Consider the following 13,120-nt stretch of genomic DNA (forward strand, 5'->3'; position numbering starts at 1 on the left):
GAGAGTGAAAGCAAAACACTGCAATATGCATTCCCAGAGGGAAATATTGCCAGTATGCATGAATGAATTGCAAATGAGCCTTGGTACAATGACAGAAATAACAGGTCTAAGAAAGAGAGATGTTTACAGAAGAGATACATAGTTGAATAGAGACTGTCATTCATGAGAGTTGCGATGATAATGAGAATATTACCAGTTAAAGCCACTAAGTGTAAGACTGAGAACAGAAAATGGAAAGAAAACAAACATTTGTTTATTCTTAATATCTCTCCTTTATTATACCATCTTACATTGTTTTACAGTTTGTTGAAATGAGGGTAGAATAGGAAAACGAAACAAAAAAAGGAAACCTTCTGTAAGTCAACATTTTCCATGACCAGAAACCCAGAAAAAAAACCACAGGTAAGATAGAAGATATTCTTGAGATGTTTTTTCAACCAACCTCAACTTTTAATAACATTTCATAGTAATTTGAAATTTGAGTTTTGCCATTGACTTTTAAAAATCTCTGAAAACAGTGGTTCCAAAACTCTTTAGAGTGGACCATTGGTTATTTTCTGTTTCATGATTACAGTGTCATTTTCTTTAATTATCATTTTGCCTCCCTGCTTCTTTAATTATCACATTTGCCTCCCGTGATAAGAAATCACGATGTACCTCTTAAAAAGTCCCCTTAAATCATATGTTAAATTGTGAGTTAATATTTGCATTTATAATTGAGTAATTATGGTCCTAAATTAAAATCCTCAAGATCTGAAAGCATCATAATTTTACTTCTCACATTAAAATATGCTAACCTGGAGGGATCATATACATAGGCTTACAAACTGTCTACACACTACAAAGGCAATAGAGACATATTCCTATAACTAAATTCAAGGAAGAGCTTATTACAATATATAACAAATCAACTTTATCACTTGTAACTCAAAAGCAAATTCAGCGTTAGACTTCCATGGCTGGTATTTCATTTGTTCACATTTGATTTCTATTACCTAAGAATGCATTGTTGAACACTAGACAAGACACTCCCAGTTATTTTTCCTTTACAATCCCATCTGGAGAAGGCAATGGCAACCCACTCCAGTACTCTTGCCTAGAAAATTCCATGGATGGAGGAGCCTGGTAGGCTGCAGTCTATGGGGTCACTACGAGTCGGACACGACTGAGTGACTTCACTTTCACTTTTCACTTTCATGCGTTGGAGATGGAAATGGCAACCCACTCCAGTGTTCTTGCCTGGAGAATCCCGGGGATGGGGGAGCCTGGTGGGCTGCCATCTATGGGGTCGCACAAAGTCGGACACGACTGAAGCGACTTAGCAGCAGCAGCAGCAGCAGCAATTCCATCTGTTATATATATGTATATAATAAACAATTTGAGAAGCAGTATTATTTCACATCTCAACTGTCTCATTGCCTGTTTATTTATGCCTCAGAAGAGTTCTCTAGACTTCTTCAAGTCAGAGTCTCCTTCTGATCATCCTCCTCAAGGCCCCCTTCACTTCCTTGTTCCTTAAAGTATATATCAGTGGATTTAGTACAGGAGTGACCACACTGTACATAATGGCAACAATCCAGTCCTGGTTCATGGAGCTACCTGAGGCAGGACGAATGTAAATGAAAATAATAGGACCAAATAAAAGAATAACTACTATGAAGTGAGAGGCACAAGTGGACAGTGCTTTATGAAGCATGCTGCAAGAATGGGTCTTAAAGAAAAGATAAATAATAATGTAGAAATAGGACAGAAGTATTAGAAAGAATGAGCCCATGGCAAAGGTCCCCGTGACATTATTGAGCAGCCACTGGTTGAGCTCAGTGTCCCCACAGGCTAGCTTGAGCAATGGCTTAACATCACAGAAGAAGTGATGGATGTGGTTGGAACCACAGAAGTTTAAGCGAGATGTCATTACTGAGTGCAGCAGGGCATGAAAAAAACCAAAGATCCAGACAGTGACAGCCATCTGCAAACAGACCTGATGATTCATGATAAGAGTGTAACGAAGCGGTTTGCAGATAGCCACAAAGCGGTCAAAGGCCATCAAGGGCACCAGCATGGCCTCTGTACTACCCAGAAAGTGGAAGAAATGAAGTTGGCTCATGCACCCCAAGAAGGAAATTGCTCTGTGTGTAGAGAGGAGGTTCTCTAGCATCTTTGGCAGTGTCACCGTAGAGTAGCAGATATCTAGACATGACAGGTTTCCCAGGAAAAAATACATAGGGGAATGAAGTCTTGGATCAGAGATGACAACCATCAGGATGGCTCCATTTCCAGCCAAACTGAGAAAGTAAATTGCAAGGAAAACCACAAAGAGAACAGGCTGCAGTACTTGGATGTCTGTCACTCCCAAGAGAAGAAATTCAGTAACTGATGTTTGATTCAGCATCACTTAAAAGACAAAGCAATATACAAAATGTTATCTGCTGTGAGAACCAGAGTCCTCCTGCTGAGAATTTTCCTACCTAGACAATAATATCTTGAGGGAGAGCATTGTTATTTTAAATAGTCGCAGCACCAGAAGTTGTATGATAATTGGACCATTAACTTCTTAAATATTAAGTTACGTGTTGGTTTTGGACTGTTACTCAACCACTTTTTTTCTTTATCAGATTTATCATTATTATTTTTCTTTCACCCAGAGATTCAGAGCATGTGGCCAGCCTACTACCTTATCTGGCTGTGAACTTCTACATTCTAATACAACTTCCCTTTAATCATCCTAAGTCAGCTCTAAGAGAGGGTGAATTTTTAAACATTCCATCACTGCTAGCTCTTGACCTAGTAGGAAACCATCTGAAGGGTTTTTACTTATAAAAAATAGACAATGACACAATAATAAGAGCTATAAGGAAATCTGAATAGAGATGCACATTTTGGAGTGCTCCCAACAAAAAAGGAAATCACTTGAAGTTTGCAAAATCCCTGAGAAGAGAGACAAAAGATCCTATGTGACTAGAATAAAAAAGTGAATTAGGGGACATTTCTAGGGGTCCTGTGGGATTCTAGGCTTCATAGCTATAGAAAAATTTGAGAAATTATCTAACTTTTATTACACCTTTGTGAAAGGCTGGCTTCAAGGAATTCAGATTAACTTTTCTTAATAGCCATGTATATTTTGTATATTGTTAAACTTTGTCACTCTTGCTTAAGATAAAAATGATATGCCCAATATAATTTTTGGTTCTCTACTCACAAAACAAAATTGTATAAAAAATTCATTTGGAGAAAAAACCTTTTCCTAACATTAAAAAAAAGCAATTGGACCTTCTGTATTAAATGATCTATTTCACTGCATCGTGAATATTTAGAGATTACATATTTACTTTAGAGAATTTATAGCAATACAGCAATAAAATTGTAGGCAGTAAAGAGCCTTCATAACCCACAAACACAAGGTTCATCATAAGATAGGAAGCAGGTCTAAATCCTTGGCTTGTAAATTTAATACAGGCAAGAAGACAGAGAATATGGGCAACTCCCTACCCTGTCTCCTGGTGCATTCTCCTACCTGGTTGAGTATTCAAATTCACAGCTAAGAAGGCTTATCAGGTTGACACTCCTGAAAAGTAAATAGTAGAAAAATTATTGATAAATAAAAAGTAGAAAAATATTTGATGTGATAGTTTATATTGGAATTATAGAATAAGCTCTTCATCTTCTGAAACCTCTTCTTTCTGAAATTCTGCCTGTCTTTTATGATCCACAGAGCTTTAGATATATAAACCCCGAGAGAGGGTGTCCCCTGGGTTTGTGATAATTATTTTAAGAATTAACACATTACCTTTCTTTACTTGCAATATAAGAGAATTCTCCCTGGGGAATTCCTATCTTGAGCTCCATTTTTGTTGTTGTTCCTATTTTTTTGCTTACTGTGTTTCTTTCTTAGTTTTAGAAACACAAACAATTTGAGACAATTCACAATGACCTTGTGTTTTCTTAAATTATCCTTGATTTCCTGGGACCAGAGGTATGGATGCACTTTCTTATCTTGGGCCCTTTCCTTCAAAAACTCTGTGTGAAATGGAAGGAAATTGAGCAAGGACAGTTAAAGAAAGAGGGCCAGTGATATCCCATTGATCCATACAGAAAAATATCTGTATTTAAATATCTTTTAAATATTTTACTCACTTATTATTGTGGTTCTATGGAAGACAAAAAAGAAAAGAGGAATATGGAGAAGTAGTATTGTTTTTTTTTCTTCTAAATCTCATTCTTCACTGTTAGTATTAACATTAAAATATTTTCTTTAATTTTGGGCTCCCTGAGCTCACATTTCTCTCTGGGAGAATGAGGCTGGTCTTTCCAATGTGTATCTTCACTGCTTCCTATATCCTTTAGGTAAAAATATTTTATCTGATTCATTCAAGGAGTGATCTAACATCTATCAAGGTTTTCTAATTACAGTTATAAATGCCATGTACTTGATGTATCTTTCTACTGCAGTTTATTTTTCTTGCTTTGCCAAAACTCATTACATATTCATCACATTAATAATTTCTTATTGTAGGATATGCTATGAATAGAATACAAGTCAATAAGAATTATTGTATACTCATTGTGTAAATTATTGTTCTGAGTCCATGTATTTGTATTTGTTCTTCCTTGACAATCTCCAAATCTTTTTTCTTTTTCCCTACATCTTTAAAGTGATGCCAAAAATGCTAGAGGGCTTCCTGCAGGAGGCATTTATCTCTATGACTGGTTCCTTGATCCAGTTCTTTATCTTTGACTCTCCAGGGATAACTGGATACTTCTGGGTGGTTGTCAAAGGATATAATCACTACTAGTAATTGTTACCCACTCTGCCACTCCCAGAGGGTACTTGGGGCTGGCGGGTATAGCCTGTCTATCTGGCTTAATGGTGAATGGATTGGTTGTGGCCCTGATGGGCCCAGTTGAAGTTCTGTGACCCAACCAAATTAGCCACTTTCCCTGTGACTGCATGCCTTTGATAAGCCTGACCTGCTCAGACTCTAAAGTGAGTGGTCTAGGTGACAACATTATTCATTAATTGTGTGGTCTACCTCATTATTCCCTTTGAACTCATTCTGGAATTTTCTTTAAAGCATATTGGATTCATTTTGCTTTTACTTTTTTGTGCAAATGACCTGTTTACAGTTTAATTATCTCATATTTAAATGTGATATATTGCTACTTTTATTCAGTTTTAATTTAAATCTTTGGATAGAATTAAACATTTTTTTTGGCAAGTTTTGTTCATTTTTAAAAAGTGAATTCATTTCTATTATGGTTGTATTTTAAATCTTACTAACTTTTCTATAAAATCATTATTGCTGTAGGTAATAACTGATTTGTATATTTTGGTTTTGTATCAGACAGCAATTACTTAAGATTCTAATTCATTTTAAATTTGCTTCTTAGTTACATAGATTTTATTGTTGTTGTTTTAAATTAACAGACTTTCAGAGCACTTTTAGGTTCACAGAAGAATTGAGCAGAAAGTACAAAGTTTCTACATAACCCCTTCTTGATTCCCACACAGCCTCCTCACTACCAGCATTTGTACCAGAGTAATACCTTTGTTGCAATCAATGAACTAACACTGGCACATCATTACTGATTAAGCCCATGTGGTGGTCATGGTTTATTTGTGAAGTCATGTCCAACTCTTGTGACCCCATGGACTGTAGCCCTCCAGGCTCCTTTGTCCATAGAATTACCCAGACAAGTATACTGGAATCGGTTGCCATTTGCTTCTCTAGCCCACCATTTGCATTGTGTCTCATTCTTTATGTTGTTCATTCTATGGGTTTGGACTAATGGATAATGTCAGGTATCTACTGTTACAGTATCACACAGAATAGTTTTCCTGCCCTAAAAATCTCTATATCTCTCCCTCCCCAGACTCTTGGCAACCACTGATCTTTTTCAGAATGCCATGAACTTGGAATCATACAGAATGAAGCCTTTCAGATTGGCTTCTTTCACTTAGTAATATGCCTTTAAGATGCCTTCATGTCTTTTTGTGGCTTGATAGCTGTGCTTTTTTTTTAACCTATCCATTGTATGGCTATGGCTTCCCAGGTGGCATAGTTAGTAAAGCATCTGCCTGCCAATGCAAGAGGCAAGAGATGTGGATTCAGTCTCTGGGTTGGAAAGATCCCCTGGAAGAGGAAATGGCAACCTGTTCCAGTATTCTTGCCTGGAAAATTCCATGGACAGAGGAGCATGATGGGCTACAATCCATTGCGTCGCAAAGAGTTGGACACAACTGAGACTGAGGAGGCATGCACGTGTATGGATGCTCCAGTGTATCTGCTCACCTGTTGAAGAACATCTTGTTTACTTCTAAGTTTCAAGCGGTGGGCTTTGTAGGTGGGCTTCCCTGACAACTCAGTTGGTAAAAAATCCGAGACCCCAGTCCGATTCCTTGGTCCGAAAGATCTGCTGGAGAAGGGATATGCTACCCACTCCAGTATTCTTGGGATTCCCTGTTGGTGCAGCTGGTAAAGAATCTGCCCTCAATGTAGGAGACCTAGGTTTGATCCCTCTGCTGGGAAGATCCCCTGGAGAAGGGAAAGGTTATCCATTCCAGTATTCTGGCCTGGAAAATTTCATGGGCTGTATAGATTATGAGTCGGACACTACTGAATGACTTTCACTTTCTTCTGTAGGTAAAACTTTTTCTTCTTTAACTTGATTCTGAGGACTCAACCAGTAAGAAAGTAGAGGTCTTTCCTCTGGTTCTAAGAGGCTAACAGGCAGGAAGGCCAGGGGTCTCCAAATGGAGGTAATGGAGTGCAAGTGTTAGACATTTTTTATCCCTCTTTTAAGCGCAGGAGGAAACAAACAAGTGTTAGATTTATCTTTTTCCCCTTCTCTATACAAATCTAAAAGGAGGTTTCTCTTAAAATTCTGTGTTGCCATGATGACACCTGGCTCCACCTGAACTTGTCTCAAACCATGAGCTAACCAATGCGTTTTTCTTATGGAAATGTTTGTCTTAAGCTATGTTAATGAACTATGTATTTACCCTAGACTCTTTCTTCGAGTCCTTTCACCTAAGACTCAGAATCCACTTGACAAACCTGTATGTATTACTCATACTTGTTCTCTTAATCTAAGTTAAGGAAACTATATATTTACTTGGAAACCTGCATTTCTTCAAGATTCATGTCAATCATTTTATGGCCCGGGATGACTCACCTGGTGCCAATGTTATCTCAAGATGCAAGTTATGAGTGAGGGGTCTGGTGCCACTCTGAGTTTTGAGACATCTCCTTTCTATAATTAACAGCTTGCCAGTAGCTATATCACATCCAGCTAAAGACTAGCAGGGGGGCACTCTTTCTGCCCTCTTCTGATGTCTATGTCAGAAGCTTTCTCTATCTCTTTTATACTGTAGTAAAACTTTATTACACAAAAGCTCTGAGTGGTCAAGCCTCGTCACTGGCCTCTGATTGAATTCTTCTCCTCCAGAGGCCAAGAATCCGAGTCTTTTGTGGTTCAGCAACAACCTTTCAGTTCCTAGCAGGTAGCACTATTGGACAAATTTTTGGTTTCTCTTACCCGAGCTACCTCTGGTGACGTTTGAGAATTGGCACTTTCCGCCCTCCAGCACCTCTGTCAAGGTGTCACCAGTACCCCAGTTGTCACTGCTTGTGCCTCCGGGGTTGTTGGTGCCTTGCCCAGCCGGTGTCACTGGCATTACCACCTAGGGCACTGGAAAGGCCGGCACCTCCACTGTACCCAGGGTCTCCTGGGTTGCAGGCTCCGGCCACCACAGGAAAAGGGTGGGGGTGGCTGGGGAGCCAGGATTAGGAGGGTCCCCGTGTTGTCCGGGGTTGTTGGGTTCATGGGCATTGCTGCTGTGGGTGGAAGCTGCCTGGAGTTGGAGTGTCTCCACAACTAGAGCAATGGGGTCCCAGGCCTCACTCTCTCTACCACTTGGATCCCTGTGGCCACGGGGACTGCTGAGGCTCAGAGGCTGGAGTCGCATGCTGCCTCATGTTTTCTGGGGCTGTAGGCTCAGCAACTGTCCCTGGAGGTTGGAAATTATTATCCCCACCCCTCCTCTGCTCCTGGTTGTGCCTTTTCTATATGTTCCAGTCCAAACGCTTATATGCACAGATGTGTGGAATGCTCTGGCATCATGGGGTGTTGGGCAGAGGCAACTTTGTTGAGTTATGGATGCTTCACTGGTTTTAGATGGAAGGGGAGCTACAAAGAGAGCCATTCAGCTATGATGCTGACATCACCCTGAGCCAGTATATCTTGCTAAGGAGACTACCGGGAAGAATTGTGAAAGTTCTGAGCAATTTCTTTTAGTTGACTATTATAAAATACATAAGGAATGAGATGAGCTAAACACCAAACGATTCAGCTTTCAAGCAGAATTTAGAGGAAAATTAAAGAAACCAGGACAGTTCAGACTCAAAAGTTTAACTGTATGTAAGTTCTAGATACTCTACATGGTAGAAGGTTATCAAAGTAAAAATGGCATCAGGGCAGAGATCAAATTCTAAGGTGCTGGGAGTAAAATGTGGCCTTTGGTTAGAGATTTCAAGGATGTGGCTGTAAGATCCTTTGTTGGGACCTCAGTAAAATAAAGAGGAAACCTAGTTTAGATTCTAAAAAAACTTAAGGTCAGATCTCCTAGACTCTCTGTGCTAGATTTGAAATCCTCTAAGAATCTTAAGGACATGACTTATACACCCTTTCAACCAGACAAAAATGTTCCTAGAAATCTTAACAATATTGTTCCAAAGTATCCTGACCCTCAGCCCAACTCAGAGAAAAGCCTGTATCAAAGAGCTTTGTGAATATGGCATTTGTCTAATTGAGTATATCTTAATAATAATTGTAAGGCCCTAAAATAAAAGAATTTCATTGGCATCATAATTTTCGATTTCATCATATTGGGCTTTAGGGGGCAAATTTAGAAAAATGCCCCCAGCTAGAGTTCAGTACTGCTATGTTGCTGTTACGTACCTCCCATTTTTCCCTTTTGCAATAAAAGTTTTCTGTTTTGGTCATTTTATACCTATTGCATTATTATTTGTTGAGTTTGTGATGGGCAGATAATCTGACTCTTTAGTTCTAAGTTCTTCAGAATACAAGAAATCATACTTGAAGGATCTACACAAGAAGCCCCATTTGTACCTTGATTTGATGAAAAGACCTGGACTTTGAGCTGATGTAATGTGATACATTTTAGAACTAGGAGAGGGAGTAAGTGTACTTTGTACATGGGGACAATGAAAGTTATTTGTAGTTAGTGGTGGGACTGATAAGCCACAATGCTTTGACACTCTTTCTATTGAGATAGGATTTATTTCCTCTCTCTATGAAGAATTATGAGTTTGGCCTGTGGCTTCTTAAACTAATAGAATATGATAGAAGTGATGTTAATTCTGGTTATGGGTTTTTTCTTTCAATGACTAACAGCTTTTGCCTTGGTTTGTTGGCCCCCCACGTTGAAAGTTTGCCCTGCATTATCCTTGCTGATGAAGCACAGGGTAGTCACAAGGAGAAAGTGGAGAAAGAGAGGAAAAAAAGGGAAAGATTTTATCAGTTCCCAGCTATACCATGTCCAACTGTTATGAGGAGAAACCAGATAAAGAGAGAAACACAGGGAAAGACTTAATCAGCTCCCAGCTATTCCATGTCCAATTGTTCAGGTTAACCTAATTGAGAGGCCCCAGACTTTCTTTAGCAGAGTCAACTATTGCTGTTTTCCTCCTGCCCCAATCTCTGACCCACACAATAATGCAATTTAATGAAACAAGTGGTTTTAAGCCAGTAAATTTTGGAGTACTAGTGTGTTATCTGTCAGTTCAGTTGCTAGGTTGTGTCTGCATCTTTGCAACCCCATGGATGCAACATGACAGGCTTCCCTGTTCATCACCAACTCCAAGAGCCTACTCAAACTCATGTCTATCAAGTCGGTGATGGCATCCAACCATCTCATTCTCTGTCGGCCCTTTCTCCTGCCTTCAATCTTTCTCAGCACCAGGGTCTTTTCCAATGAGTCAGTTCTTTCCATCAGATGGCCAAAGTATTGGGGCTTCAGCTTCAGCATCCGTCCTTCCAATGAATATTCAGGACTGATTTCCTTTAGGATTGACTGTTGGTATTAACACTAAGCTATTTCCTTTAATTTTGGAATTCCCAAGCTCACATTTCCCCCTAGGAGAATGAAGTTGGTCTCTCCAATGTGTATCTTCACTTCTTGCTATATCCTTTAGGTAAAAGTACTCTATATGCCTTATCCAAAGGATATTTATATGTGTTCTGACATCTATCCAGGATTTTTAATTCCAATTATAAATGACATATCCTTTGTCCATCTTCATATTACAAGTCACATTTTTGCTATTTGGAAGTTCATTATATGTTCATCACATTAATAATTTCTTATTCTAGTATATACTATGACTATAATACAAATAAATAGCAATTACTGAGTGCTCATTGTGTAAGTTATGTTTCTTTTTTGCAAAGCATATTATATTTATTTGAATTTGCATTTTAGGGTTTAAAAATATGAGTAAAGATCTCAATTCATAAGACAAATAGAAGGTGGTGAGCAGGTTACAAAAAGCCAAGAAGTCATTCTTTTTTATTTTTTTTATTGAAGGATAATTGCTGTGCAGAATTTTGTTGTTTTCTGTCAAACCTCAGCCTGAATCAGCGATAGGTATACCTATATCCCCTCCCTTTTGAACTTCCCTCCCATCTCTGTCCCCATCCCACCTCTCTAGGGTGAAACAGAGCCCCTGTTTGAGTTTCTTAGCCATACGTCAAATTCCCATTGGTTATCTATTTTACATATGCTAATGTAAGTTTCCCTGTTACTCTTTCCATGCATCTGACCCTCTCCTCTCCTCTCCCTATGTCCACAAGTCTATTCTGTATGCCTGTTTCTCCATTGCTGCCCTGTAAATAAATTCTTCATAACCATTTTTCTAGATTCCATATATATGCATTAGAAAATGATATTTATCTCTCTCTTTCTGACTTACTTCACTCTGTATAATAGGTTCTAGGTTCATCCACCTCATTAGAACTGACTCAAAGGTATTCCTTTTTGTGTCTGAGTAATATTCCATTGTGTATATGTATCACAACTTCTTTATCCATTCATCTGATGATGGACATCTATGTTGCTTCCATGTTCTAGCTATTGTAAACAGTGCTGCAATGAATAATGGGATACATGTGCCTTTTTCAGTTTGGTTTCCAAAGGGCATATGCCTAGGAGTGGGGTTGCTGGGTCATATGGTAGTTTTTCAGTGGAAACAGTGGCTGACTTTATTTTTGGGGGCTCCAAAATCACTGCAGATGGCGACCACAGCCATGAAATTAAAAGACGCTTACTCCTTGGGAGGAAAGTTATGACCAACCTAGACAGCATATTAAAAAGCAGAGACATTACTTTGCCAACAAAGGTCCATCTAGTCAAGGCTATGGTTTTTCCAGTAGTCATGTATGGATGTGAGAGTTGGACTGTAAAGAAAGCTGAGCACCAAAGAACTGATGCTTTTGAACTGTGGTGTTGGAGAAGACTCTTGAGAGTCCCTTGGACTGCAAGAAGATCCAACCAGTCCATACTAAAGGAGATAAGTCCTGGGTGTTCATTGGAAGGACTGATGTTGAAGCTGAAACTCCAATATTTTGGCCACCTGATGGAAAGAACTGACTCATTTGAAAAGACCCTGATGCTGGGAAAGATTGAGGGCAGGAGGAGAAGGGGATGACAGAGGATGAGATGGTTGGATGGCATCACTGACTCATGGACATGAGTTTGAGTAAACTCTGGGAGTTGGTGATGGACAGGGAGGCCTGGCATGCTGCAGTCCATGGGGTCGCAAAGATTTGGACGTGACTGAGTGACTGAACTGAACTGACAGTAGTTTTATTCTTAGTTCTTTAAGACATCTCCATACCTTCTTCCATGGTGGCTGTATCAATTTACATTCCCACCAACAGTGCAAGAGTGTTCTCTTTTCTCCACACCCTCTCCAGCATTTATTGTTTGTAGACTTTTTGATAATGGCCATTCTGACTGGTGTGAGGTGATATTTCATTATAGTTTTGATTTGCATTTCCCTAATAATGAGTGATGCTGAGCAACTTTTCATGTGTTGTTAGCCATCTGTATGTCTTCTTTGGAGAAATGTTTGTTTAGGTTTTTTTTCCCACTTTGTGATTGTTTTTTTTTTTTTTTTTTTTCTGGTATTGAGTTGTATGAGTTGCTTGTATCTTTTGGAAATTAATCCTTTGTCAGTTGTTTCATCTGCTATTATTCCCATTCTGAGGGTTGTTTTTTCACTTTGCTCATAGTTTCCTTTGCTGTGCAAAAGCTTTTGAGTTTAATCGGGTCCCACTTGTTTACTTTTGTTTTTATTTCCATTAGTCTAGGAGGTGGGTCATAGAGAGTCTGGCTTTAATTTAAGTCATCGAGTATTCTGCCTATGTTTTCCTGTAAGAGTTTTATATTTTTTGGTCTTACATTTAGGTCTTTAATCCAAACTGAGTTTATCTTTGTGTATGGTGTTAGGAAGTGTTTTAATTTCATTCTTTTACATGTAGCTGTCCAATTTTCCCAGCACCATTTATTGAAGAGGCTGTCTTTGCCCCATTGTATATTCTTGCCTCCTTTGTCGAAAATAAGGTATCCATAGGTGCATGGGTTTATTTCTATGCTTTCTGTCTTGTTCCATTGGTCTGTTTCTGTTTCTGTGCTAGTACCATACTGTCTTGATGATTGTAGCTTTGTAGTATAATCTGAAGTCAGGAAGGTTGATTCCTCCAGCTCCATTCTTCTTTCTCAAGACTGCTTTGGCTATTCGGGGTCTTTTGTGTTGTATAGGGTGAGATTTCTGCTGAGTTTTCATTTGTTTGTCTTTTTCCTCTGATGGGCAAGGCTGAGTGAGGTGGTAAACTTGTCTGCTGATGATTGGGTTTGTATTTTTGTTTTGTTTGTTGTTTAGATGAGGTGTCCGCACAAGGTGCTACTGGAGGTTGGGTGATGCCGGGTCTTGTATTCCAGTGGTTTCCTTTGTGTGAGTTCTCACTATTTGATACTCCCTAGGGTTAGTTCTCTCGTAGTCTATGGTCTTGGAGTCAGTGCTCCCACTCCAAAGGCTCAGAG

At 39.1% G+C, this 13,120-nt stretch overlaps 1 protein-coding gene across 1 annotated transcript; it reads right to left on the bottom strand.

The window, feature by feature from the left end:
- Positions 1-1,462: 1,462 nt before the first annotated feature.
- On the bottom strand, positions 1,463-2,389 carry LOC133059109 (olfactory receptor 12D1-like). Its single transcript, XM_061146145.1, has one exon. The coding sequence runs from the start codon at positions 2,387-2,389 to the stop codon at positions 1,463-1,465; it is 927 nt and encodes a 308-aa protein (XP_061002128.1).
- Positions 2,390-13,120: the final 10,731 nt, after the last annotated feature.

The sequence above is a fragment of the Dama dama genome, chromosome 7 (assembly GCF_033118175.1).
Source record: "Dama dama isolate Ldn47 chromosome 7, ASM3311817v1, whole genome shotgun sequence".
NCBI classification, from domain to species: Eukaryota; Metazoa; Chordata; class Mammalia; order Artiodactyla; family Cervidae; genus Dama; species Dama dama.

Excerpts from the sequence above, each read along its gene's own strand:
- LOC133059109 (XM_061146145.1), bottom strand. The coding sequence starts at position 2,389 with ATGCTGAATCAAACATCAGTTACTGAATTTCTTCTCTTGGGAGTGACA.